At 46.2% G+C, this 27,901-nt stretch overlaps 1 protein-coding gene across 1 annotated transcript in view; it reads right to left on the minus strand.

Annotated features, from left to right (window-relative positions):
• Window positions 1–914: 914 nt before the first annotated feature.
• Window positions 915–27,901, minus strand: part of FKGP (L-fucokinase/GDP-L-fucose pyrophosphorylase) — an 88,235-nt gene continuing 61,248 nt past the window's right edge. Inside the window, exon 7 of the mRNA XM_086488996.1 lies at window positions 915–1,679. Coding sequence (XP_086345122.1) covers window positions 1,296–1,679 — 384 coding nt within the window. The 3' untranslated portion in view covers window positions 915–1,295. The remainder of the gene's footprint in view (window positions 1,680–27,901) is intronic.

Here is a 27,901-nt window from a genome sequence, read left to right on the forward strand (position 1 = left end):
GAGAAGTTGCTCACTTTCAATCATGCTCACTAGTCAAAAACCATGCTCACCTCGTCCTCGGGGGTCAGAACATTAACTCAGGAAAAAAACTTAAGTCAAAGGATATTTAAAACAAAGCATCTAAATGAACATTTAAAAAAATTGATTTGTGCCTGTAGGGCATTCACAAGGAGCATACCTAACTAGTCCATTGTGCAATAAGCATATCTAAAAATTAAAGAAGAGGAGGAGCTAGGTCGCAAAAAGGGAGCTTCCTATGGCAACTTGTACATAGGCACAACATTACCCCCAGTTAACATAACCACCGCTTCTTCAAAAACGCTTTGTACATATACTCTCGCTTGTCCATGGCACAAGTCATAGCCTAGAATTTTCAGAGGCACACATATGGCAATGCCTTCACTAACATTCCATAAACAGTTGACTTTACCCATTTTGAGCAAATTTTCCAATCAAAGCACTTAAGAAGACGTCGTGGTGAGAAGAAAGCTCTGAAAGACATTCATCCAAAGATAATTTGGAAAGACATCAAGTTTTTCATTCAGGTTTTCAGTTTATGCCCATTGAGTTGTTTAATTTTTTCAGATGTCACATCCAGGCCTGCTATGTAACAGAAATTTGTATTTGCCCTAAGAATTGGCACCATATGGGCACCATTTGGCCAGTACGTGCCTAAGAGCCTCCGCCTTGATGAAATTGGCTAACATTGAGAGGCAATCCAGTCCCCCCCTGTCAGTATATGGTTGCAAGTAGCAATATGGAAGATAAGGAAAGTCGCACGCTCTTCAAAAGAAGAAAGGGCCAACTTAGCCTTGTCGGACAAGCAAGCAGTAAAAGCTACCAAAGCTTCTGATTCTCCTACCTCTTCAATAGTCACTTATCTGGGGGACAAAGGGTCAATGCTTACCTCTAAAGAAAAGTAGAAATTCTTGTAGATAATATTCTTAGGCACACTGGAGCTTGCATAAGGGAAACACATTGATAATTTACATTTATTCGACCCCAATCACAAAGGTCCATTCTGTAAGAATGTTGAATACCTATATCCTGGATGGCAGTCAATGTTTTCACTATATCACACAGAGAAACTTGAAAGCAGTGATGGCTAGGTACTTAATTTCCACTCGTATACATATATTTCAATGGCAGTCAATGTTTTCACTATATCACACAGACAAACTTTAAAGCAGTGATGGCTAGGTACTTAATTTCCACTCGTATACTTTTACAGAAAGTCCTTGGAGAATGCCTTTGATACGAACAGCAGATTCCTCGACATTTGGTACTAGTGATGGCTAGGTACTTAATTTCCACTCGTATACTTTTACAGAAAGTCCTTGGAGAATGCCTTTGATACGAACAGCAGATTCCTCGTCATTTGCCATCAGTAAACCAAAGCCCCCTCCACCTGCACCAACTAGCTTGTAGCCACTAGAGTACGCATGAACTTCCTTGAAGATCATATCCACATAGTCATTACTGCAAAAAGGATCTAACTCTTGGTGTAAACGCCAGACATCCAGTATAATTTTACCCAGCTCATTGAGGCTTCCTACTCTGAGAGCTTCCTGGCCACTCTTTGCAAGACAAACAATCTGTTTGATGGTGGAAATAAGAATAGAATCCCGCTGCAGATATCGACGCACTACATTTTGAAGAACATTGTGGGCCAACCTCACCTGAAAAAGGACAGAACATCCTTTATAACTCACCTCTTCACAATTATTATGTGAAGCACATAAATGCTATTGCTGTGACCACACATGGAAGCAGATAAATTTTTACATGCTAACGGGCTATGCATGAACAAGCATGCCTGTTGGAGAGATTTTGCACGCACGTGCACACACAATCATTGTTACTTTGATAGCAAACAGTGTTTCTGTTGAAATACAAAAGGACTATCAGAAAAGGGATGTTCTAGGGCGGATGAACTTCATCCTGAAGTCATCCATCCCAAGAATGTCAAACAAAGGATCAAAATCTCCCATCTATCTTGTTCAGTTATCGAGAATCATTGAGATATTGTCTGAGAGAAGGACAGAAGCAAGTAACAGAGTTGACGGCAGCCTGTCACACCATTCCGTGTCTTGTGTGAATTCTCCGTCTTTTTGTTCAGTTGTTTGAAGTGCTAAACGTCTGTCTCAGTCTATTCTTTCAGTTGGCACGTGGTGTCCGACCCATTACAATACACTAACGATCAAGGAAGGTTACTTGAGGTGGAAATCCATGTTGTGTGCGACACATGTACTAAGGCAAAAGGTGTTAGACGGAATGGTCTGGAATAGGCAAACGTTGTGGGAGTCCTGCCGATTTGTGCTTGTCAAACTTTACCTTTTGACACACCAAACAAGTTGACACAAACTAGTCCACATTCTTCTTGAGCGGATACCAATAGAAATACTTTTCCACCCCTTTCAAGGTACTCTTGATACCTCTATGCCCAACAAAAGGAGGAATGTGGCGCCCTTGGGAGAGTATAGCAATGTACTTCCTTTTTTTCTTCCAAAGACTCAGAGTGGGCATGATGGTATTTGGACCATTATCAACACATTCAACAAGCAAGCTCACTTCGTACCAGTAAAGAAGACAGTAAAAGCCGATCACTTGGCTGAATTGTTCGTCTCGTGATTTTCAGACTACATGGCATGCCTACTTCTCTAGTGTCAGATAGAGACCCCAGATTTGCAAGTTTGTTTTGAAGAGCACTATAGGAGAATATAGGCACTCACCTTACATTCTTGTTGTCGTTTCATCCACAGACAGAGGGCAATCGGAGGTAGCCATTTCAGTGGTTTTGGACTTGTTGAACTCTTATATCTCTAACAACAAGACTCACGGGGGGCTATTGCGAAGAAAGTCGAGAGTGGGTATTTTCCTGCTGCTGAAGTGAAACACAACTAACATGATTGAAGAACCACAGGAGGCAACTTGACGATGTTAGTCCCGTGCGCTCGCTGCTGCTGTATTCCCTTCGCTGCACCATCGCCCCCCCCAAGCGCTGCCCGCCTGCCCTTTCTGCCCCCCCGCTAGCCCTCGCTGCCCCCCTTGCTGCTCTGCTCGTCCGCGCGATGCCCCACCCCTGCTGTTGCAGCTCGCGCCACTGTCGCTGCTGCAGCCCCTGCCGACCCGTTGTTGCAGCCGCTCCCGCCTTTGCCGCCCCCGCCTATTGCTGCCAGCACCCCCGGCCCGCCTGCTGTTTTTCCTCCCAATTGCATCCTGCAAGTCGGTACCTACGGCATTGAGTCCTTTTTGGGGCAGTGTTTTGCGTGCCAAGTTGCAGGTTCCGCCCGTCGCCCTCGTCTTACGCCACAGCATTAGACACAGATGGAGGCTCAAGCTTTGCCACAGAGGGACTCGCCCGAAGCCCCCTCGCCCGACCCCACTGAGCCCACCATTCGACTTGCTCTTTCGCCGAAAAAGCAAGCGAGCCTTGCCGCAAAGGTAGAGCGTTTGCAGGCGACTTCGGTCATCTGCAAGATTCTCGGCACCCGACCTAGCAGAGGAGAGTTGCGTGACCTTCTCCAGGCCCGCCTTCTCGCAAAGGTGAAAAGATCTTGGATGTCCAGATTCTCGGACGGGGTTACTATCAGATCGAGTTTGAGACCTCCGAGATGGCGTCCAAGGTCATCGCCATGAGTCCACTGACCATCCGAGCAGCACGTGCCCACTTTCGACAATGGAGACATGGTTTTGACCCGGCTTCGGATGTTCTAGTAGAGGAGGCAGACATCCCCATCCCGGTCTGCTTTCTGGGTTTACGGAGGGAGTACTTACCACTTCTATCCAGGATTGGCTCAGCCATTGGGACTGTCCTGGAGACACCTCATACGGCAGCTTCAGTAGCTGCCAAGGCGGCAGGCATCCCCTCAGTTCGAGTTTTGGTCAGAGACATCCACACGCTCCCGAAGGTTATTCTTTTGCCTCGGGTGAGTGCGGGTCGGTTTAGACAGAGTGTGGAGGCACTCACTGCAGTCACGCCTATCTAGAGGAGGCTCGGATGCGGATTACTCCCCATCCAAGCCAGCCTCGAAGATAGCCCGTCTAGCTGCTGCGGCAGCATCTGTTCTCTCTCGCTCCCCATGAGGATAGTCTCATGGAACGTGCAAGGACTAGGTGGGCCCCAGTTTCAGCATCAGCGGGGCCGATTGCGTCAGGAGCTTCAGCGCTGCCTTGTGGGAGGAGAGATTGATCTCCTTATGCTTTAGGAGCACCATCTGTGTGAGAGCCGCATTCGGTGATGTGGTCAGCTTTTGCGTGGACGATATGATACTTTTTGGTCAGCTGCTTTTGGACCTGGAGGCATCCAAGGTGGGGTATGTATGACTATTGCCGATTCATTGCAGCAAGCCATTGTGGGCAGAGGGATCATTGTGCCAGGTAGGGCTCAGTGGATTACTATGCAGGTTCAAGGTGACCTTGTGGGTATCCTGAACATCTATGCACCCAATGTGGTGAGTGCTCGTGCAAAGTTTTGGTCACAGATTGTTGAGTCTCTGCCACAAGCAGATCATTGGTGCATACAAGGGGACTTCAACATGTTGGAGGACCCTTCTGACAAGATTGGTGGCAGCCATACTACGGTGCATGGAGTCGAGTTGGCAGCTTGGAAAGGGTTTTGTATGACTATGAGGGTCTCGGATACATGGCAGCACTCTAGTTTTGTGAGGCCCCCAGACAGTCTTGCCTTCTCTCTATCGGACCGCAGAGTGGGAGGAGTGAATCTATCGCGGATAGATCGCTTCTACACTAGTGACCACTTCAGTGACTTGGGAGGATCAGTGGGCATCCTGGCAGGGACCTCCTTCTCGGACCATGCACCAGTGATCCTCACAGTGGCAGACAGGCAGATGCTACACATCCCAGAGAGGGTCTTGCTGGACTCACCACTCAGAGAGAGGGTAGAGGCTCTCTGGACAGAGGGCATGGACAGACAGCCTTCTCTTGCTGACAGAGTGGCCTCGGGCCTAGCTCAGATCGGCCACTTTTTTCTTCAGGAGTCTCTGGCTCGCCGGGCTGCAGCGAGAGAGGCGGAGCAGCGTCTCAGACGGGGCATTGCTTCACTACAGAGGATGCAGTAGCAGCATCTAGACAGTCCGTGGTTGGAGGAGCAGTTACAACAGGCTCGACAGGAGCTTGCTAGCACAGAGGAGAGGCGACATGCGTTTGCTTTTCACCGACGGGCATCTCAGTGGACTCAGGTGGGCGACAGAGTGACTACTGCTTTCTTTGAGACAGTGGGACCTCGGCACTCGCATGCCAAGGTCAGTCGGTTGAGGAGGCCCGACGGGTCAGTTGCTTGTGAGCCCGAGGATATGCATGCAGTTGCTACTGACTTCTACCGTGAGCTACTGTCTGTAGAGCCCTAGTCAGAGCGGCAGGATACATGCAAGGAGCAGGTTCGGTCAAACAGGGTTGTCCTCTTGCCCCCTTTCTCTTTCTGTTCTATGCAGAGGCGATGAGCAGATTTTTGGTGTCACAGCAGGTTGGTCTACGGGGCTTAGCACTCCCTATTCGGAGAGATGAGCTACTGAACGTTGAGTTTGCCGATGACTCAGCTTTGTACCTAGATGGCCAGGAGGCCAATCTTCACAGATGTGAGCAGGCTTTGGCAACCTTTTGCTGTGCACCGGACGCACTGATCAACTAGAGAAAGACTGTGGCTTTCTAGGTTGGTAGTGCTCCTGTGCCAGATTGGATGCCAAGAGAGGGCTTCAGGTGGATTTCCCCCAGGGACTGCAATTCGATACTTGGGTTGTTAAGTTGGTTTGAATTTGTCTCCCGAGCAGCAGATTGCTCCCCTTCTCCTGTCTATCAGGAGAAAGTTGTTACATTGGAGCTCAGCACGACTTTCTCTGGTTGGCAGAGTAGTAGTTGCCAACATGGTGTTGTCGGCGACTATGTGGTACATCACTTCCTGCTGGATCTTCTCGAGTTCTTGTATCATCCAGGTAGAGAGGCTGATCAGGAACTTCCTTTGGTCAGGACGTGACACTCAGATAGCCCGAGCCAAGGTGGCTTGGCAGGTCATCACGCTTCCTTGTTCTCAGGGAGGGCTTGGGATCATTGATCCAGCACAACAGAGCACAGCCCTTCTTGCGAAGTTCATCGTCAGAGGACTTCTTCCAGGTGAGGAGCCCTGGAAGGAGCTCTTGCTACAGCGGCTTCGTGCTAGGGTGCCTCACTCAGGAGGCCCTTGGCAACCTTTGACCGGATGGATCTTTACAGAGATGCGCAGAGTTGGTTTGAGCAGGAGACTGGAGGATCGCTTCACTGTGAGCTTGCTTCGATCTTGGGAGCTTTTGCGGCGAGGACTCGAGCAGAGGCAGCCTACTTGCACGGAGGAGCGCCTACGACAGCCCCGTGTCTGGAACCCCATGGTTAGCACTCAGAGAGGCCACTTGGTTGGTAGTCGGCCTCATGTTTCCTGGGATCCCATGGCAACAGGTCCAGCGCGCTCTCTAGGTGACTGGCTAGAGTTCACAGGTTTGTCAGAGGAGGTACAGGGTTCCAGCTACAGGGCATGAGAGGGGTGCAGAGCATGTGTCAGAACATCGCAGAGTCAGTTCCAGCTGAGTGGCTCACGCCTCTCGAGCCAGTAGCACCCCGGCGGATGGGAGCCTTCACACGACCGGAGGTTCTCATCTCAGTCAGAGCATGCTCAGAGACTGTCCCAGCCCTGTTCTTCGAGCTGCAGGGTGGGGGACGACTACAGCGAGTTGCAATAGAGGCCCCGCAGGTAGCAGAGTGCTGTTTTCAGACGATCCGAGTAGTGGGCATCTGTGGGAGGACTTGCGTCATAGACCCTGACCCCAGCAGCTCTTGAGACTGGACACTGGAGGCTGTGGGCTTGGGAGTGTTGTCCACTGGCACGAGTACAGTGGGATCTGGTGAGTCGCTATGGAGGGACCCATTCTCTTCTGCAGACCACCACGGAGTCCCGTTCTTTCAGTACACTGTTCGACTGGGACGTCATACTAGCAGCAAAGAGAGAGGCCCGCCCTGCTGCAGCACGTCATTGGCAGGAGGAGGGTCTCACAATCGAGTTCTTGGCAACCTTTTGGGAGAGGTTCTGGGACTCCAGACAGCCGAGGCGAGTCACCTTGTTTCAGTGGCTGGTCGCACACAGAGCTACAGCAGTAGGGAGTTGCCTAGTGCATAGTGGTCTCTCGGCCGCATGTGCAGCTTGTGACCATTTGGTGGAGAGTCAGAGTCACTGTCTTTGGGACTGTCCCTCAGCCCAGCACGTGTGGCTACGAGTTCTTCGGCTGATGCCTGCTCTCTCCACGGCTCGACAGTACACTTCGGGGGCAGCAGCTTGGTCCACCCTCACGGGCCAGGCACTTAACTTTGAGCTATCTTCCACCAGCAGGATGATAGTGATGCAGGGGGGGCAACCTTCACTCCAGCCTGCTACAGAGCTTACTCCACAGGAGTTGTGCAGCAGTGAGAGAGAGGAGTGTTGGGAGCTCATCAGTGGCCTGACACTCTGGTTCATCTGGCGGGCCCGCTATTTCCGCATCTTTGAGGCTCGCCCTGTGCCACCAGTAGAGACTGTTCGTGACTTTTGGCTAGAGCTGATCCATACTCTCAGAGGACAGCTTGAGGGACTACAAGGCAGCTCCGACCGCATGCGGGAGCGCCGCGAGGCTTTCCTTCGACTCTGGCGCCCTGGGCCTTTCTACACCATAGTCCAGGGTGTGCTCAGATGGCACTACCGTCCACCTGTGTGGCTCTTCCCTCCTCCCATCTCTTGATTTAGCCTCATTGTATATATGCTGTTGTTTTCATTGGGAGAGTCTCCCCATCATGTTTGCTGTAGCCCTCTCTTGCAGAGGTGGTTGTAGTCCTCTGAGCAGTTTTCATTAACTAATAGAAGGATCTTTTTCTCGGAAAAAAAAAAAAAAAAAAACAAGACTCACGGGGGAAAAACATTTGCCTCCGTTGGAGTTTGCTTACAACAACACTATTTACACGTCTAGGTGCCGTTTGAGATTTTTGAGGGTGTCAAAAAGGTTCCACTCGTTCTATACAACAAGGACAAGATTTTTGAAACAGACCAATACACACAAGATCTGGGGACTACTTTTGCCAAGGTAAAGGCGGCTTTGCACAGGTCTCAGCACGGCATAAGAAGGCATCAGACAAGCATCGTTGGGACTTGCAGTTGAAGGAGAATGATAGGGTGCTATTTCAATTTGAAACATGTCAGATGTAGCGGAAGAGAATAAGGATTTGCTCGGATCTAGTACTCTGCACACAAACACAAGGGACACTTTACTTCACTTGAAAGAACTAAACTAAAATGAAAGAAAGAGAGAGAGAAAAGAGACGACACTGGGATGTCGGCTCCCAACCCTCAAGGCCCCCCTTGCTCTGTTGCAAGAGCAAGTACTTTCTTTATTCTTACACAATGCTGCTACAAAGACTAAATGCTGAGATGCTGATGCTAATGGATACTGATGCTACCGATGTTGGGTACTGAGGTACTGAAGGGGTACTGAGGTACTGCGGGTTCTATGTCGAAGACGGGGAGGTCGACGACGAGGTCTATGTCGAAGACGATGAAGTCGACGACCAGGTACTAAGGTAGTCGAAGACGGTACTGTGTCGAAGCCGGTGAAGTCGATGACGGTTCTATGCCGAAGACAGTGATGTCGACGACGGGGTCTATGTCGACGACAGGTACTGTTGGTCTATGTCGACGATGACGACGACAATGGTGATTGTGACAATCACGACGATGGTGTCGTCGTCAAGTCCAGGACTGCGAAGATGATGACGAAGGTGTCGTCGTCAAGATAGGTATCTGCAATGATGATGGCGATGATGTCGTCATCAAGATAGGGACTTAGACGACAACGATGGTATCGACGACAACAGTGTCAAGGCTGAAAACTGAAAACGCTGGGCTGTCTGCTGAAATCTGAAAACGCCAGGCTGATCTGGGTCTTTTTCTTCTTGAGAAAACGCTAGGGCTCCTGTTGAGGTGTTGCCTTCCTGCTGGGTGCCTGCCTCCTTGTGTCCCTGCTTCTTTTGCTTCTACTGACTGCCCAATGGGTTTCTTTTATAGATCTTTAGCAATTTGCCCTACCTACTCTTTCAACAAACTTACAAAAAGAATTCCAAAAGTCACTTTTAATAAAATAACGTATGAGAGGTGGTTCACGCGGTAAAATGCCTCCTAGATGAAATGACTGTTCTTGTGCAAGAGAGGGTATGCAAGTGTGGCTGGCCTGGACATGCACATCCCGCTAGAGGCTCACAAAGGTACCAAGCTCAGTCCTAAGCTAAGACTCATGCTAGACTATGGCAGAAGTGTCCACGTGGCGCAAGTGAAGTGCGCACGTGACAAAACAGCATGCCTACGTAAGAGGAAGGGTAAGGAGAGGCTTTTCCAAAAGCTTAGTATGCGATATTATGGACCCTTCCAGATTCATGAAAAGATAAACAATGTATCTTTTTGACTGAAGTTGCCAGATACTTGGAAGATTCACAATGCTTTTCATGTGAGTCTCTCGAGACCTTTCAAAGGTGAGGTTCTAGAGGACGGGTGTCAAAGGAGCAGCCAGAAGTGGGAGAGACCAAAGAGATTCTCGTTTCAAAACAAATCCTAGCACACAAGGAAAGTGAATGGTAAGCTGGCCCGCCAATATTTGGTCGAGTTCAGGAACTATCTGACTATTGATGCAAAGTGTATGGTGGAGGACGACTTAGCAAATTCTCCTCATTTACTAGAGCTATACCTTGAGGCTTTGGTTTAGCGCCATATATTCCTTAAGTGCACGTCGAAGCGAATCTGTGATGATTGTGACTATGTTACAGTATTACATCTACTCCTAGTTGCAGATACGTAAAGAGCCATGCCAAGGAGAACCCCTACGCTTGGATGGTCACGACTCTTCGCTCAAGAGACATGCCTCTTCGCCAAAAGCCACACTCCTTCGACAACTGGTCACACCCCTTCGCTCTACGGTTGCAACTCTTTGTCCAATGGTTGCATCTCTTCGCCGAAAGATGTGTCTTTACATCTAAAGTCGCCTCTCTACACCATGAGACGTGTCTTTTCATTTGCGTCTCTTCGTCTCCTATATAAGGAGCCTATTGTACTCAGTTTTGAAGCATTCATTCAATCGATCAAACACACATTCAACCTCTTGAGTCTCAGTTTGATCTTAAGTATGAAGTTTTAGTCTTAAATATAGGATTAGCACCACTAATCCTCACAATGGTATCACAACAACAAAAAAAAATTCCCAGGCCTTTGGACTTGGCGTCTACCTAGCCTCGCCGTTGCCGACCCTACCCGCAACCCTCACCTAGTGTGTCATATGGCCGCAGAGGAAAGATGGTGTACTTCTACTACCACTATGAGGTAACTTATATTTATTCTGTTCCACTTAAATACATGTAGAACAAAGGACAGAGATGCAGATGTGGGTGTGCGGGAGTGCCACGTACCCGGCCTCTTCATCGGGTGGTGTCCCTGCGGGATTGCCCTCGCACCTCTTCATGTGAAAGGACGGCACCACTTCACCTTGCTGGCACCCTTTCGCATATGGGTGTGTCTCTTCGCCTGTGTGCCCCTTCACTCGGCAAGGGGCTGAATTCCCTTTGTTGGCTACTGCATATCCAAAGGGCACCTCTTCATGAGAGGGCACCAAGGAAGACACCCTTTCCCCACTGCTCGCATCCCTTCACCCTTGCTCTCGGACCCTTTCCCCGCGCTGGCTGAAACCGGCCCATGGGACGGTAGGCTTTGGCTTTCACCCGAAGTTCTTTACTTTACTTTAGACACACACACTCACACACACAACACTTTGCAAAGGGAACCTGCGACGGGAATTAACACTTATACACACACACCGCTCGGAACCCTGTGATTTCTGCCCAAAAACAGTAAATTCGCTCGCTGTATTTACTGGTTTTTGCCCTGTTTCAGCCCTAATCAGTCCCCGAACTGTCCTCTGTCAGTGGGGCACTGTTCCCAATGGTTCTGGCGTCCGTATGGCTGAAAAACAGTCAAAATATAGCGCATAACCAGCATGGAATTCACACTGTACGGTGAGGTTACGACCCCCACCTGTGCCTGCTTTGGAGTAGCAATTAGCTACCCCTGTTCCTGCTCAAGGAGGCTCATGTCTTAGCACAAAAGCATGAAACCACACAGCTGTACAACAGTCAAATGAAGAGCCCTCTTGTGGGGCATCACTTAACTGCACGTAGGGGAGAGAGAGAGAGCAATGTGTAGTGTGCAGGTCATCACTCCTAGCACCACACTATACATAGAGTGGAAAGAAAGCACTCCATAGCTCTTAACCTATGAGACAAGTTCTCAATGAAGCATCCTCCCAACATAAATCGAGTGCCCCCTCTTCTGCGCTTGACCTGTAATGCATCTGTGAACAAATAGATGCAAAAGGAGAAGATTTTCATGGCTGCCAAAACTTGCGTATCGCTGAAAACGCAACAAAACAGCCCTGTAAACACACATCTGATGCCTTCCAATGCTGAAAATGAGCTCCTTGGTCCTAGATAAAGTCATGGAAGCTCAAAAATGGAGAGAAATGACTGAAAATCCGAGTTATCAGCCTCCAAAACTGCTCCAAAAAGTCAGTTACGAGTTCTGTTCTCCCAAACTTGATAAATTGGCCAAAAAGTGTCACTTGGTACTCATACATACAATTTCCCCGCATTGGGCTTCCTGCTTTAAAATCTCTCAACTGGTGCATCAGTTGACTTTGTAGAAGAGGAATAAAATGTTCCCCTTGTCATTTTGAAGCTAATGACGCGAACAAATTTCATGGCCCAAAATAGCAGTTCCCTAAATTTTAGGGGATGCTTCCGTTGGACTCCCATTGGTCATCTGACCATCAATCCCCACTGGGACCGCATCCAAAAATGCAATGTAGCCCAGCTGTCAGGTACTTTCCTTTGGTGACCCCACCTTGACATTGTACCGTTATTGAGTTCACTTCCTATATCTACCAGCTTGCTAAGTCCAACGGGGGGACCTATTGATCTTGAACTAAGCCTAGAGATCCTTTTACTTTACGAGTTCCGTCTGCGGGTGAAACTACCGTTCACATTGGCCATACAATATCCGACCATTTGCAATTTCAAAAAGAGGGTCTAAAAAATTAAACAAAAATCATTGGAAAGAAACCAACAACTAAGGTTAGCAGTTGCCACGCCCTCGTGACATACCCCCCTCTTGAAATCATTGCATACTATAAATACATGCCACTGATGATCTTGTATTGTTAGCACTCTTTTATCATCGCATGTATCGGTCGTAACACATAGATACAAACGACTTAATGAGACCTTTATACTTTTGTCATTTCCATCTATTACACTGAATTCATATGTACATATGATATGCTAGCTCTATCATTATCCCTCCTTTGCACACGTTGGGCTGGGGCATAAGTAGGCTGTAACACAAAGCCTCAAGGTAAATCTGAAATACATTTGGTGACTCTGACAATTCATGCTCTTCCATCCACTTTCCATCCATAGGTGGATAGTTCTTGAACTTCACCAAGTAGCGTCTTGCAACTTGTCCTTTATCTTTTTTGTCCTATGCAAGAGCCTCTTGCCTCTGCAAACGAGCATAATTCCACAACACTGTAGCGTACTACACACAACACGGTAGCTCAAATTTTAAGATGATTTACCAATGGGTCAAAGAATCCATGCAATCGCCTCACCCTATCTCCAAGATGATCTAGTGGCCACACCCTATCTCACCTTGGTTCGTACTTGCAAACCCTAAAAACGCAACAAAAATAAGCCCTAATTTGACCACTTTTTGGCAGAGCCGACATGCAGAATTTCTTGTCTAACCTGTGAAGAGGAACGCTCTTCCATAATGCCCTTCTCTTTGTCGGCCATAGTATGATCCCACGTTCCTGTACTCTGTGTCTTTACCCCAAGCAACCGTGGCTCACTGCTGGAGGAAAAAGTGATTCATGTCCTGGCAAACGGAACCTTGAAACTGGCCCATGGGGCGGTAGGCTTTGGCTTTCACCCGAAATTCCTTACTTGACTTTAGACACACACACACACACACACACACACACACACACAGAGAGAGAGAGAGAGAGAGAGAGAGAGTACTTTGCAAAGGGAACCTGCGACGGGAATTAACACTTAAGCACACACACGGCTCGGAATCTAGAATGCTCCGAGCAGACGCCGACAACCTGTAGGCCCCAAAATTGGCGCCCCTTTCGGTATTTCTTTATACTTTGAGAGGGTAAATTACAAAATAGAGTCCTAGGAACTCTTCACCTGTATCCAGCTAGATACCACCTATTTTATACCACCTGTTTTGGCCAAATTTCGGTAACATAACAGCCCCAAAACTTGCGCGAAACCAATTCCCCTGTTGGAACTCACTTTCACTGCCATAAACCCTCTGATTCCTGTCCAAAACAAGTAAACTCAGCACGTAGTATTTACTGGTCTTTACCTTGTTTTCAGACCTAAACAGTCCTCGAACTGTCCTCTGCCAGTGGGCCACTCTTCCCAATGGTTCTAGCGTCCATATAGCTGAAAAACAGTCAAATTACCGCGCATACACAGCGCTGGAAACGCACCTGGTTTGGTGAGTTTATGACCCTCACCGGTGCCTCCTTTTGGAGTAGCAATTAGCTACCCCTGTTCCTGCTCAAGGAGGCTCTTGCCTCAGCACAAAAGCATGAAACCACATAGCTGTCCGTCACTCAAATGAAGAGCCCTCTTCTGGGGCATCACATAACTGCACGTAAGGGAGAGAGAGAGCAGTGTGTAGTGTGCAGGTCATCACTCCTAGCACCACACTATACATAGAGTGGAAAGAAAGCACTCCATATCTCTTAACCTGTGAGACAAGTTCTCAATGAAGCATCACCCCAACATCAATCGAGCGCCCCCTCTTCTACGCTTGACCTGTAATGCATCTGTGAACAAATAGATGCAAAAGGGGAAGATTTTTATGGCTGCCAGAACCTGCGTATCGCTGAAAACGCAGTAAAACAGCCATGTAAACACACATCTGATGCCTTCCAATGCTGAAAATGAGCTCTTTAGTCCTAGCTAAAGTCATGGGAAGCTCAAAAATGGAGAGAAATGACTGAAAATTCGAGTTATCAGCATCCAAAACTGCTCCAAAAAGTCAGTTACGAGTTCTGCTCTCTCAAACTTGGTAAATTGGCCAAAAATTGCCACTTGGCAATCATGCATGTAATTTCCCCCCATTGGGCTTCCTGCTTTAAAATCTCTCAACTGGTCTATCAGTTGACTTTGCAGCATAGTAATAAAATGTTCCCCTTGTCATTCTGAAGCTAATGACACGAATAGATTTCATGGCCCAAAATAGCAGTTCTCTAAATTTTAGGGATGCTTCCGTTCGACTCCCATTGGTCATCTGACCATCAATTCCCACTGGACCACATCCAAAAATGGAATGTAGCCCACCTATCGGGTGCTTTCCTTTGGTGACCCGACCTTGACATTGTACCTTTATTGAGTTCACTTCCTAGTATCCACCAACTTGCTAAGTGCAACAGGGGGACCTACATGATCTTGAACTGAGCCTAGACATCCTTTTACTTTACGAGTTCCAATGCTGACCAACTTCCCGTCTGCAGTTGAAACTACCGTTCACATTGGCCATACAATGGCCGACCATTTGCAACTTCAAAAAGAGGGTTTCAAAAATTAAACAAAAACCATTGGAAAGAAACCAACAACTAAGGTTAGCAGTTGCCACGTCCTCGTGACATACCCCCCTCTTGAAATCGCAAACGTCCTTGATTGCATACCATAAATACATGCCACTGAAGATCTTGTGGTGTTAGCACTCTTTTATCATCGCATGTATCGGCAAGAAAGGTCGTAACACATAAATACAAATGACTTAATGGGACCTTTATACTTTTGTCATTTCCATCTATTACACTGAATTCATATGTACATACGATGTGCTAGCTCTATCATTATGCCTCCTTTGCACGTCGGGTTGGGACATAAGTAGGCTGTAACACAAAGACCTGAAGGTAAAGCTGCAATACATTTGGTGACTCTGACAATTCATGCTCTTCCAACCACTTTCTATCCATAGGTGGATAGTTCTTGAACTTCACCAAGTAGCGTCTTGCAAATTGTCCTTTTACTTTTCTGTCCTGTGCAAGAGGCTCTTGCCTCTGCGAACGAGCATAATTGCACAACACTGTAGAGTACTACCCACGACAACGTAAGCTCAAATTTCAAGATGATTTACCAATGCGTCAAAGAATCCAAGCAATCACCTCAGAGAATTGGAGAGCAGCGTGCCACTTGGCAGACCGACATCACTCCCGCAGGTGATCTAGTGGCCAATATACCACCGTGAGACCTCTCCCTATCTCATCTTGGTTTATACTCGCAAACCCTAAAAACGCAGCAGAAAATCAACCCTATTTTGACCACTTTTTGGCAGGGCAAACATGCGGAATTTCTTGTCTCTCCTGTGAAGAGGAACCCTCTTCCATATTGCCCTTCCCTTTGTCGGCCATAGTGTAATCCTGCGTTCTTGTACTCTTTGTCTTTACCCCAAACAACCGAGGCTCGCTTCTCGAGGAAAAAGTGATTGATGTCCCGCCAACGGAACCTTGAAACCGGCCCATGGGGCGGTAGGCTTTGGCTTTCACCCGAATTCTTTACTTGATTTTAAACACACACACACACACACACACACACACACAGAGTACTTTGCAAAGGGAACCTGCAACGGGAATTAAAACTTAAGCACACACACGGCTCGGAAGCTAGAATGCTCCGAGCAGACGCCGGCAACCTATAGGCCCCAAAATTGGCGCCCCTTTTGGTATTTCTTTATACTTTGAGAGGGTAAATTACGAAGGAGAGTTCTGGAAATTTTTACCTCTATCCAACTCGATACCACCTTTTTTGGCCAAATTTCGGCATCATAGCAACCCCAAAACTTGTGCGAAACCAATTCCCCTGTTGGAACTCACTTTCACTGGCATAAACCCTCTCATTCCTGCCCAAAACAAGTGAATTCAGCACGCTGTATTTACTGGTCTTTGCCCTATTTTCAGACCTAAACAGTCCCCAAACTGTCCTCTGCCAGTGGGGCACTCTTCCCAATGATTCTAGCGTCCGTATGGCTGAAAAACAGTCAAATTACAGCGCATACACAGCGCTCAAAACGCACCTGTTTGGTAAGGTTATGACCCTCACCGGTGCCTGCTTTTGGAGTAGCAATTAGCTACCCCTTTTCCTGCTCAAGGTGACTCTTGCCTCAGCACAAAAGCATGAAACCACACAGCTGTACATCAGTCAAATGAAGAGCCCTCTTGTGGGGCATCACATAACTGCACGTAGGGGAAACAGAGAGCAGTGTGTAGTGTCCATGTCATCACTCCTAGCACCACACTATACATAGAGTGGAAAGAAAGCACTCCATAGCTCTTAACCTGTGACACGTTCTCAATGAAGCATCCCCCCAACATAAATCGAGCGCCCCCTCTTCTACGCTTGCCCTATAATGCATCTGTGAACAAATAGATGCAAAAAGGGGAAGATTTTCATGGCTGCCAACACCTACGTATCGTTGAAAACGTAGCAAAACACCTGTGTAAACACACATCTGATGCCTTTCAATGCTAAAAATGAGCTCCTTGGTCCTAGATAAAGTCATGGGAAGCTCAAAAATGGAGAGAAATGACTGACAATCCGAGTTATCAGCATCCAAAACTGCTCCAAAAAGCCAATTAGGAGTTCTGCTCTCTCAAACTTGGTAAACTTGCCACTTGGCAATCATGCATGCAATTTCCCCGCACTTGACTTCCTGCTTAAAAATCTCTCGATTGATGCATCAATAGACCTTGCAGCAGGGGAATAAAATGTTCCCCTTGTCATTCTGAAGCTAATGACGCGAACAGATTTCATGGCCCAAAATAGTAGTTCCCTCAATTTTAGGGGATGCTTCCGTTGGACTCCCATTGGTCATCTGACCATCAATCCCCACTAGGACTGCATCCAAAAATGCAATGTAGCCCAGTTGTCACGTACTTTCCTTTCGTGACCCCACCTTGACATTGTACCTTTATTGAGTTCACTTCCTAGTATCCACCAACTTGCTATGTGCAACGAGGGGACCTACATGATCTTGAGATGAGCCGAGACATCCTTTTACTTTACGAGTACCAACGCCGACCAACTTCCCGTCTGTGGGTGAAACTACCATTCACACCGGCCATACAATGGCTGACCATTTGCAACTTCAAAAAGAGGGTCTCAAAAATTAAACAAGAATCATTAGGAAGAGACCAACAACTAAGGTTAGCAGTTGCCACGTCCTCGTGACATACCCCCCTCTTGAAATTGCAAACGTCCTTGATTGCATACCATAAATACATGCCACTGATGATATTGTGTTGTTAGCACTCTTTTATCATCGCATGTGTCAGCAAGAAAGGTCATAACACATAGATACAAATGACTTAATGAGACCTCTAAAATTTTGTCATTTTCATCTATTACACTAAATTCATATGTACATATGATGTGCTAGCTCTATCATTATCCCTCCTTTGCGCACGTTGGGTTGGGGCATAAGTAGGTTGTAACACAAAGACCTCAAGGTAAAGCTACAATACATTCGTGACTCTAACAATTCATGCTCTTCCATCCACTTTCCATCCATAGGTGGATAGTTCTTGAACTTCACCAAGTAGCGTCTTGCAACTTGTCCTTTAACTTTTTTGTCCTATGCAAGAGGCTCTTACCTGTCCAAACGAGCGTAATTCCACAACACTGTAGCGTACTTCCCACGACACGGTAAGCTTAAGTTTCAAGATGATTTACCAATGCGTCAAAAGAATCCAAGCAATTGCCTCATAGAATCGACGAGCAACGTGCCACTTGGCAGACCCACATCACTCCCACAAGAGATCTCGTGGCCAATCTACCACCATGAGACCTCTCTCTATCTCATCTTGGTTCATACTTGCAAACCCTAAGAACGTAGCAGAAACTCAGCCCGAATTTGACCACTTTTTGGCAAGGCAAACATGCGGAATTACTTGTCTATCCTGTGAAGAGGAACCCTCTTCCATAATGCCCTTCCCTTTGTCGGCCATAGTATAATCCCGCGTTCCTGTACTCTTGTCTTTACCCCAAACAACCGAGACTCACTTCTCGAGGAAAAAATGATTGATGTCCCGGCAACGGAACCTTGAAACCGGCCCATGGGGCGGTAGGCTTTGGCTTTCACCCAAAATTCTTTACTTGACTTTAGACAAAGAGAGAGAGAGAGAGAGAGAGAGAGAGAGAGAGAGTAATTTGCAAAGGGAACCTGCGACAGGAATTAACACTTAAGCACACACACGGCTCGGAAGCTAGAATGCTCCAAGCAGACGCCGACAACCTATAGGCCCCAAAATTGGCGCCCCTTTCGGTATTTCTTTTTACTTTGAGAGGGTAAATAACAAAGTAGAGTCTTGGGAATTCTTCACCTGTATCCAGCTAGACACTACCTGTTTTGGCCAAATTTTGGCAACATACCAACCCCAAAACTTGCGCGAAACCAATTCCCCTGCTGGAACTCACTTCCACTGGCATAAACACTCTGATTCCTGCCCAAAACAAGTAAATTCAGCGTGCTGTATTTACTGGCTTTTGCCTTGTTTTCAGCCCTAAACAGTCCCCGAATTGTCCTCTGCCAGTGGGGAACTCTTCCCAATGGTTCTAGCGTCCGTATCGCTGAAAAACAGTCAAATTACAACGCATACACAGCGCTGGAAACGCACTTGTTTGGTGAGGTTATGACCCGCCTGCTTTTGGAGTAGCAATTAGCTACCCCTGTTCCTGCTCAAGGAGGCTCTTGCCTCAGCACAAAAGCATGAAACCACACAGTTGTACATCAGTCAAATGAAGAGCTCTCTTGTGGGGCATCACATAACTGCACGTAGGGGAGAGAGAGAGCAGTGTGTAGTGTGCAAGTCATCACTCCTAGCACCACATTGTACATTGCACGTAGGGGAGAGAGAGAGAGAGAGAGCAGTGTGTAGTGTGCAGGTCATCACTCCTAGCACCACACTGTACATAGAGTGGAAAGAAAGCACTCCAGGTTCTCAATGTAGCATCCCCCCTGCATAAATCGAGCGTGCCTTCTTCTACGCTTGACCTGTAATGCATCTGTGAACAAATAGATGCAAAAGGGTAAGACTTTCGTGGCTGCCAAAACCTGCGTATCGCTGAAATGCAACAAAACAGCCCTGTAAACACACATCTGATGCCTTCCAATGCTGAAAATGAGCTCCTTGGTCCTAGATAAAGTCATGGGAAGCTCAAAAATGGAGAGAAATGACTGACAATCCGAGTTATCAACATCCAAAACTGCTCCAAAAAGTCAGTTAGGAGTTCTGCTCTCTCAAACTTGGTAAACTGGCCAAAAATTACCACTTGGCAATCATGCATGCAATTTCCCCGCACTCGACTTCCTGCTTAAAAATCTCTCAACTGGTGCATCAATAGACCTTGCAGCAGGGGAATAAAATGTTCCCCTTGTCATTCTGAAGCTAATGACGCGAACAGATTTCATGGCCCAAAATAGTAGTTCCCTCAATTTTAGGGGATGCTTCCGTTGGACTCCCATTGGTCATCTGACCATCAATCCCCACTAGGACTGCATCCAAAAATGCAATGTAGCCCAGTTGTCAGGTACTTTCCTTTGGTGACCCCACCTTGACATTGTACCTTTATTGAGTTCACTTCCTAGTATCCACCAACTTGCTAAGTGCGACGGGGGGACATACATGATCTTGAACTGAGCCTAGACATCCTTTTACTTTACGAGTTCCAGTGCCGAACAACTTCCCGTCTACGGGTGAAACTATTGTTCACATTGGTCATACAATGTCCGATCATTTGCAACAAAAATCTTTGGAAAGAAACCAATAACTAAGGTTAGCAGTTGCCATGTCCTCGTGACACTGGTTGCTGAAAACGTCACCAATGGTTGTTGAAATTCTGAAAAGTTGGCCTCAAATTACCAAATCGTTGGGTAGTAATGAAATGTTACGCTGCTGAAAATGATTTTTGTGTTGCACATTACTGTGGTTGTTTTACCCACCAACGTAACTTATTAAACCATTAAAAACAAAAATAACCCAAAATTTTCAATGCCAAGTGGCCGGCCAAAGTGGGCCTGCCTGCCCCAATTTATTAAACCAATGTGAGCTGTTATAAATTAAAATAAACACAAATACCCAACTGCTGCTTGAGAATTATAAGAGCCACGATTTGCAAAATTTCAGCACTCCCCTTCTCCTCCAGGGTTTCCTCGGGTTTCTTTTCTACGTGCACGTCGCACCACAGATTCCGGACACTGTTCCCCCGGAAAACTTCCTGGCACCCAAAGTGGTACTTCATTCGAGATTATTGCCTGACCCCTAGAGCCGGAACCCGTTCTAAACATAATTTCCGCTCCCGGAGTACCCGTCCTAGCACTTGCTCCTGCACCTGTTGGTTATTCCCTATGAGGCGTAACCATGCCGAATTCTCAGGAAGGAGGTGGTCAATCTGACAATGCCCTTACTCTTATCAAGGAGCAAATGGCCACACTTTCCACAAGCCTCGCATCACTACACACTCGTTTGGATCAGATGCAGACCCAAAACACTTCCCGGAATCGTCCTAGAACTGCTCGGACTACACATGCTAATTCAACATCTTCTTCCGAAGTTTCAGTAGACGAACCGAACGAACAAGATCCAACTAAAGAGGTGGACAATCGCAAACTTTAATTACTTTATAAAAATTTTAATGCTACACAGAAGAAGAAGCTTGATGTTAAACTGCCGGAATCGTATAATGGTTGCCACGACAAGCGCGTGTTGGACCAATGGTTGTTCAAAATGGAGGTCTACTTGTCCAACACGAACTTAGTCGAAAGTAAAAAATTTGCACTTGCTAGTTCTCTGTTCAAGGATACAGCATTTCTTTGGTGGCAACGACGGGTTGCTGATTGTAAACACACACCTTCTTGGGATAAATTCCGGCGTGCTATCCACAAGGCGTTGGAACCTGCCAATGCGGATTTTCATGCCCGGTCCTCTCTTCGCCGCCTGAGGTTCCTTGGCTGCGTACATCACAGAGTTCCAAAGGCTAACTCTGGAGATAGAGACCCTTAGTCCCTCTAATAAACTTCACAGTTTCATTGACGAGCTTGAACCAACCCTGAAGGACGATGTGCACAAATACAACCCTACCACCTTGGATGTTGTAATTGCTTATGTGGAGCGTCTTGGCGATCGGCACCCTACACGGAATTTTTTCCCTGATGACGGATCTTCAAATAGCGCTCGCTTTTCATAGCGCATTCACAGAGAAAGCTATAGCCGAAGACAACAACAACAACCTCAGTTCAGACAACAAGCCACAGCACCTTATTCAACTCTGAGGTTCTATTCTCAAGATCGACGATCTCAAAGCACATCTTCTTCAAAAGCTCCACTTGATCGTATTGTCTTAGAGGATACGACTATTCTTATGAAGCATGCTCAATGCAATTCTTCAATTTTGGAGCCTCTCTCAAAGCAAGTTCTGAGCCTTCTTGGAACTCTCAATGGTCGCTCCATCAATATTTTGGTGGATAGCGGATGCTCGAATAATTTCGTCAGCACTCAGATAGTTCGACAGCTTGGTTTGCCAACTCAGAAGACATCTCACTTATATGATGTGGAATTAGCAGATGGATCAATTTTAACTTGTGATGAAACAGTTCAACAGTTACAGTTCGAGATTCAAGATTATGCAAATCAGCTGGATTTTGAAGTAATGCCTTTATCTTATTACGACATGATACTTGGTCAGCATTGGTTATTCCAATACGATCCAGCTATTAGCTTTCGAGGACATACTATCAATTTGTTCAAAGATGAACGTGAACTGATTCTACATGGGCTTTACCATGCGGAACGAGTGATTTAAGCCTCACGTGTACAAGCCAAACGGCATGATACAATGGCATATGAACGAATATAATCTCCGATGCAGATGTAGAAATTATTATTGATGAATTTTTGAATTATTATCTTCTCCTGAATCAATTGACGAAGACACAGATGATTTCAAGCAAGAAGTTTTTCCCAATAAGGATATGGTTGCAGATTCCGAGTCTGAAGGTGATTATGCTTTCTTTGATTCTTTGTTGGATGATGATATGCCAATTGCAAGCCATGAAGTGGCAATTGAAGACGATTCTAAAGAATTTTGAAATTCATTATTGGAAGATGATTACAATCTCAATCCAAAATCCTCTCCAGTGATTACTAATGTTAAAGTTACCCCATATGAAGAGTGCCTTGAAAAGATTTCCTGTTCACCAAATGTTTCACAGTTATTGGAAGAGTTTGAACGAGAAATCTTACATCGCATGAAGGATTTTGAAGATCAACCTCTTTTTGCAGTCAACTTGATTAAACCAGATTCTTCTCAAAAGTCTTTGAATAATGCAATGACATGGGATTTAGTAGTCAAAGCAAAAAGGTTTCGCAAGAAGCAAAGGTTCAAGACAAAGGTTTCACATAACTCAAAGACTGATGATTTTCGGAGATTCAATCCTTTTCCAAAGTTCTATCAACATCAGAAGTCATTTCTTTGACATGGGCTCTCATTTTAAATGGGAGGGAATGTCACGATTGTGACTATGTTACAGTATTACATCTACTCCTAGTTGCAAATACGCAAAGTGCCATGCCAAGGAGAACCCCTACGCTTGGATGGTCACAACTCTTCGCTCAAGAGACATGCCTCTTCGCCAAAAGCCACACTCCTTCGACGACTAGTCACACCCCTTTACTCTACAGTTGCGACTCTTCGTCCAATGGTTGCAGCTCTTCGCCGAAAGGGATGTCTTTACGTCTAAAGTCGCGTCTCTTCACCATGAGACGTGTCTTTCATTTGTGTCTCTTCGTCTCCTATATAAGGAGCCTATTGTACTCAATTTTGAAGCATTCATTCAATCAATCAAGCACACATTCAGTCTCTTGAGTCTCAGTTTGATCTTAAGTATGAAATTTTAGTGTTAAATATAGGACTAGCACCACTAATCCTTACAGATCAACGCGTTCATTTTGGTGTTGGATGTTGCACAAAAGGGGAGCCACTCCACTCCTTTGTCACAAATTACCTAGAATGGAATAAAGTCACTGATATCTCCATGAGATTTTAGGGATACTGACAGGCTGACAATATTCTGCGGAATGACTTTATGAAAAGATGTACATTGAAATGGGAATGAACTTTGTTCCATGTGCTCTTTCAATGTGTGTAATGTTCGAGTACACTCTAAAAGATGGAACGATTGCAACATTGTCACGTGCGCACACGAATTGTGCCACAAGGACAAGCTTCTCCTACAGTCTAGCGTCAATCTTAGTCTAGCGTAGGATCTAGCCTGGCACTTTGTGAGCCTCTAGCAGGACGTGCATGCCCAGGCAGGTCATAGTTGCATACCCTCTCTTGCACAGTACAATCGGTAGGCATGTAGGCATGTGAACAACCCCTTAAGTCATTTTATTATGATCGTGGAGGCTAATAGATGGCTGCTCAACCCAGCTTTTCCTTGCTATATAGGTGACCCGGAGGGTCGCACTTGAAGGCAAGAAGTGGCAAGAAGTAGAAGTACCCGTAGCACCGTAGCACGAGGACCAGCAGTACCAACACCTTAGTGTTTTCAGTATCAACCCCTCAGCGTTTTTCCAGCCATACATCATCAGCGTTTTCAGCAAGCAGCCCACATCGCCAGCGTTTTCCTCAGCCTATCCTCAACATCAGCGTTTTCCTAGATCAGCCATTATCAGTATCTAGCGTTTTTACAATAGTTCAGCCCTAGCATCCTCATCAGCATTCAGCCCTCACATCAGCCAGCTTTTCTGTTTTCAGCCCATCGCCGCCACCAGCGATAGCAGATGAGCCCATAGCCTCGTCGCAATCGCAGTCACAGATTCCATCCAATCAGTCTAGCGTTTTTAGCATTTCAGCCTTAGCCTTGCACCATCAAGCATCTACAACTAGTACCCATCAACATCTCAGGTTTAGCATCATTGCATCAGTATTCGTACAATTAATAAAAAGCAAGTACTTGCTCTGGCAACAAAGCAAGGGGGACTTTGAGGGTGGTTGGGACCCAACATGCTGTGTCGTCTCTCTTTCTCTCTCTCTGTCTCTCATTGTGTTTCGTTCAATTTCTCTTTTCAAGTGAAGTAAAGTAAACTTGTGTTTGTGCGGAATACTAGATCCGAGCAAAAATCCTTAAACTCTTCCCCTGTACCTGACATTAGTATCAGAGCTCTATACGTGCTTCGGCTTTGCGAACTCAAGGGAAGAACCTAAGAACCCAAGAAGAACCAAGAACCCAAAAAACCCCTCTCAATTTTTTTCCTCAAAGAAGCTTCATGTCGTGACCCCGGACTTATTAGCCACCCCCACCCTTAGTCCATCGCGCATTCGGCACGCTCCAGTCTTCATTGCTATGTCTTTGAAGGAAGATCGACATCCAATACACAAAAATTAAGATATCAGCATCTCAACATTAGCAACATTTCATCAGCATTTGTGTATGTAATAAAAAGCAAGTACTTGCTCTATCAATACAGCAAGGGATGGTTGGACCCAACATGCCCGGTCGTCTCTCTTTCTCTCTCTCTGTCTCTCATTGTGTTCAGTTCAGTTTCTCTTTTCAAGTGAAGTAAAGTAACCTTGTGTTTGTGAGGAGAGCTAGATCCGAGCAAAAATCCTTAAACTCTTCTGCTACCTGACAAGCATTTTGTTTGTTCCACCTGATGAGTGATGTGAATGTAATAGTAACAAGATTTAGTTGAATGTAATGGTAACAAGATTTAGTAGATCAACACATCTGTGAAAAGATCAACGCGGTCTGGATGTGACTGCTAAATAAGTTACAATCATCATGATTCTCATCTGAAATATCAACAGGGATAATGATATGAATGTTAGGTGACCGTTCAATGACTACCGTCTTTGTGCAAGTGCGCAATGTGTATCATCTGGTGCATGGGTACATAGAGTCGCTGTCTACTGAGCTAGTTTTTATCATGTGTCTGTTTTGCAAGCATAATCAAGGGCGATGACTCTTCTTTCAAGAGGGGGGTATGTCAAGTGTGATGAACTGGCATGAGGCCTAATGGCCCTCAATGGCCACCTAACCAAAAAACCCTATACAAAAGAAGTCTGACACAAAAAATCTACACACATGACACGTGTCAATTGGCACTAAAATGTGCCGTAAAATGAGGAAGCTAACGTGGCAACCATATGGCCGAGAAGGGGGAGCTTGTGTAAGGTGCAACGGAAGTGAATGTTGAACTTTGCTCAAAATGAGTGCTCCGAACTGTGCTCAAGGGTTCCTTTTACTTACGGAAGGGAGAGCATTCCGTTCCTTTAGTGAGAGAGTGCAATGGACACAAACAAAGTGAACGAACACTGAATGAAGGTGCATGAGACTGAGAGATGGAGAAAAAAGAGAATACAACACCAGGGATGTTGTAAAACCCTCCTCCAAGGGCCCCACTCTCGATGGCGAGAGTGGTCTACTATTGATCGCACAATCTGGTACAATATGCTGATGCAAATCTAAATGATGCTATGTTGAGGCCGACAGTGCTGCCGACGATGACAAGACTAGTGCTATACAAAGACGCCGGAGATCTAGGGTACTTTGAGATGTTGACGATGCGGCAAGGGGCTGCAACAAGGCAAATCACTGAACTTCTTGAGGGTTGATTACTGAGGCTGAATCTGCAAACGTCTTGCTGTCTTGCTGCTGTTTTTATTCTGAATCTGCTTGCTGAAAAACGTTGGTTCTGGGATCTAAAAACGTTGAATGGCAGGGCTGAAAAAGCTGAATCAAGGCCTGCAAAAAACGCTAGATCTACTGTCCTAAAAATGCTGATCATGCTGAAATTGCCGCTGCAAAAACGATGTCTCTGCTTCCACAAAAACGTTGGTCCATTCTGATCTATGGGGCTGAAACCGCCAGGCCTTCAAGGGATGAAAACGCTGGTGGTTCTTTGCTGAAAACGCTGGGTTAGTCTTGTGGAAAAACGCCAACCTAAGGGGGGCATCTTGCGTGAGAAGGTGCCTGTTGAGCAATGCTCCTGCTGCCTCTTCTGCCAGAAAGTGATAGCTCTGGTTTCCTTATAAATTATCTTAGCAAAATTGCCCTACCTAGTTCCCAACAAAAGCCACTTAATAAATAAGTGATAAATGTCAAACATAGGAAAATAGGTTTAATGCACTGGAAAATTCCCCTGATGGATCTTGCTCGATTCTGATGGTAATGCTGATGATCATGCTGTGTGCAACCGGACGATATGCATCTAATCTAAGTGTCTGGTCATGCACGATCTGCAAACAGACTCACAAAAGTGTCAGATCACTTCCTATTCTAGACTGACTTGACTGAACTGAACCTTGGTCATGTTGTAGCTTGTCCACGGACACAAGGTTGGATGTGTCACGTGACATCTCCTCCTTTTCAAAGTGAGGTACTGGTACCGAACTGTATGGCATCGAGGGAGATCGCCAACAACATACGAAATCCTCGAAAGGACTCTTCGTCGGCCCACTCTGATGTGTGGGTCGTGCGATACTTCAACTTCATAAAGGTCTGCAACGCTTGCTTCTTTGGGCCGCACCGAAAGCGACACAAAGTCTTTTGTGGCTCCTTCAATACTTCAACTTCGTCCATAGTCATGCGTCTACCTTCTTCAAGAATCTCCGAGGATGAAAATTCCTGAAACCACTTCCAACACAAAAACATGAACATACCCATTCCATCTAAAGTGACTGTATCTCGTCTTCTCTAAAGACTGTGCATGCAATGTAGATGAACAAATAGACAAAGTGCCAACCCGTTCACCACACACGCGCAAACAATGAGAGCGGATCCTGTGTTTCTGATCTAAATCAATCAATTGTGGCAAATCACAATGGACATTCCTATGCTATCTACTCAATCTTTCTTGTGCTCTGTCTGCGACGATTGTGTCATGCCAAGGAAGAGACATGGAATGTGACTTTCGTGGATGCATACTTTTCAGCTTTTCATGAGAAATCCGCATACATCCGTGCTCATCCATGAGTGAAACGTGCTCAACGTACAATATGTCATGCCTAGGAAAAGGGATGACATAAAGACGCTAACTAAAATACAGGAAACGATCACGAATGAAACACTCATACAATGCGTGCTGACTAATCATTCGTACACATAATTCTAAGGTGCACCGGAATGAATGTTGTATTTTCTCAAGATTAGTGATCTTTACTGCTCAAGGTTCCTTTTAGTTCTTAGGGAAGGAGAGAGCCTTCCGTCTATGGAGAGTGCTATGATCACCAACAAAGTGAGTGGATATTATGCGTGCAAGTGAATGAGACTGAAAAAGGAGAGAGAAGAGATACGACACCGAGAGGTTGTAAAACCCTCCTCTGAAGGCCCCACTCTCGTCGGCGAGAGTGGTCTAGTTTGATTGCACAAAGGTGTACATTGCGAATGCAATGGACTCATGCAATGGGACTATGCCGATGACGACGACAGTGATGACGACCGCGACTTAGGCTGAAATCTATGATCTTCTTGGTGGCTGAATTTCGTGGTCTTCTTGGTGGCTGAAAATGATTTTTTCTTTCCTGGTTTCTTGGCTGAAAATGACTGTCTATTCGGGTGCATGCCGAGGGTAAAAACGCTGATGTTGCTGGTTGGAAAAGCTGCAAATCTGCAAGATAGGGCAGCATTTTCAATGGGCTGCAATCCTGCTGTAAAAACGCTATAAATGCTGAGGTTGTGCTGTGGATGCCTAGCGTTAGTGAAGGCTGAAAA

This window comes from Adiantum capillus-veneris, chromosome 2, assembly GCF_014529385.1.
Source record: "Adiantum capillus-veneris isolate H3 chromosome 2, ASM1452938v2, whole genome shotgun sequence".
NCBI classification, from domain to species: Eukaryota; Viridiplantae; Streptophyta; class Polypodiopsida; order Polypodiales; family Pteridaceae; genus Adiantum; species Adiantum capillus-veneris.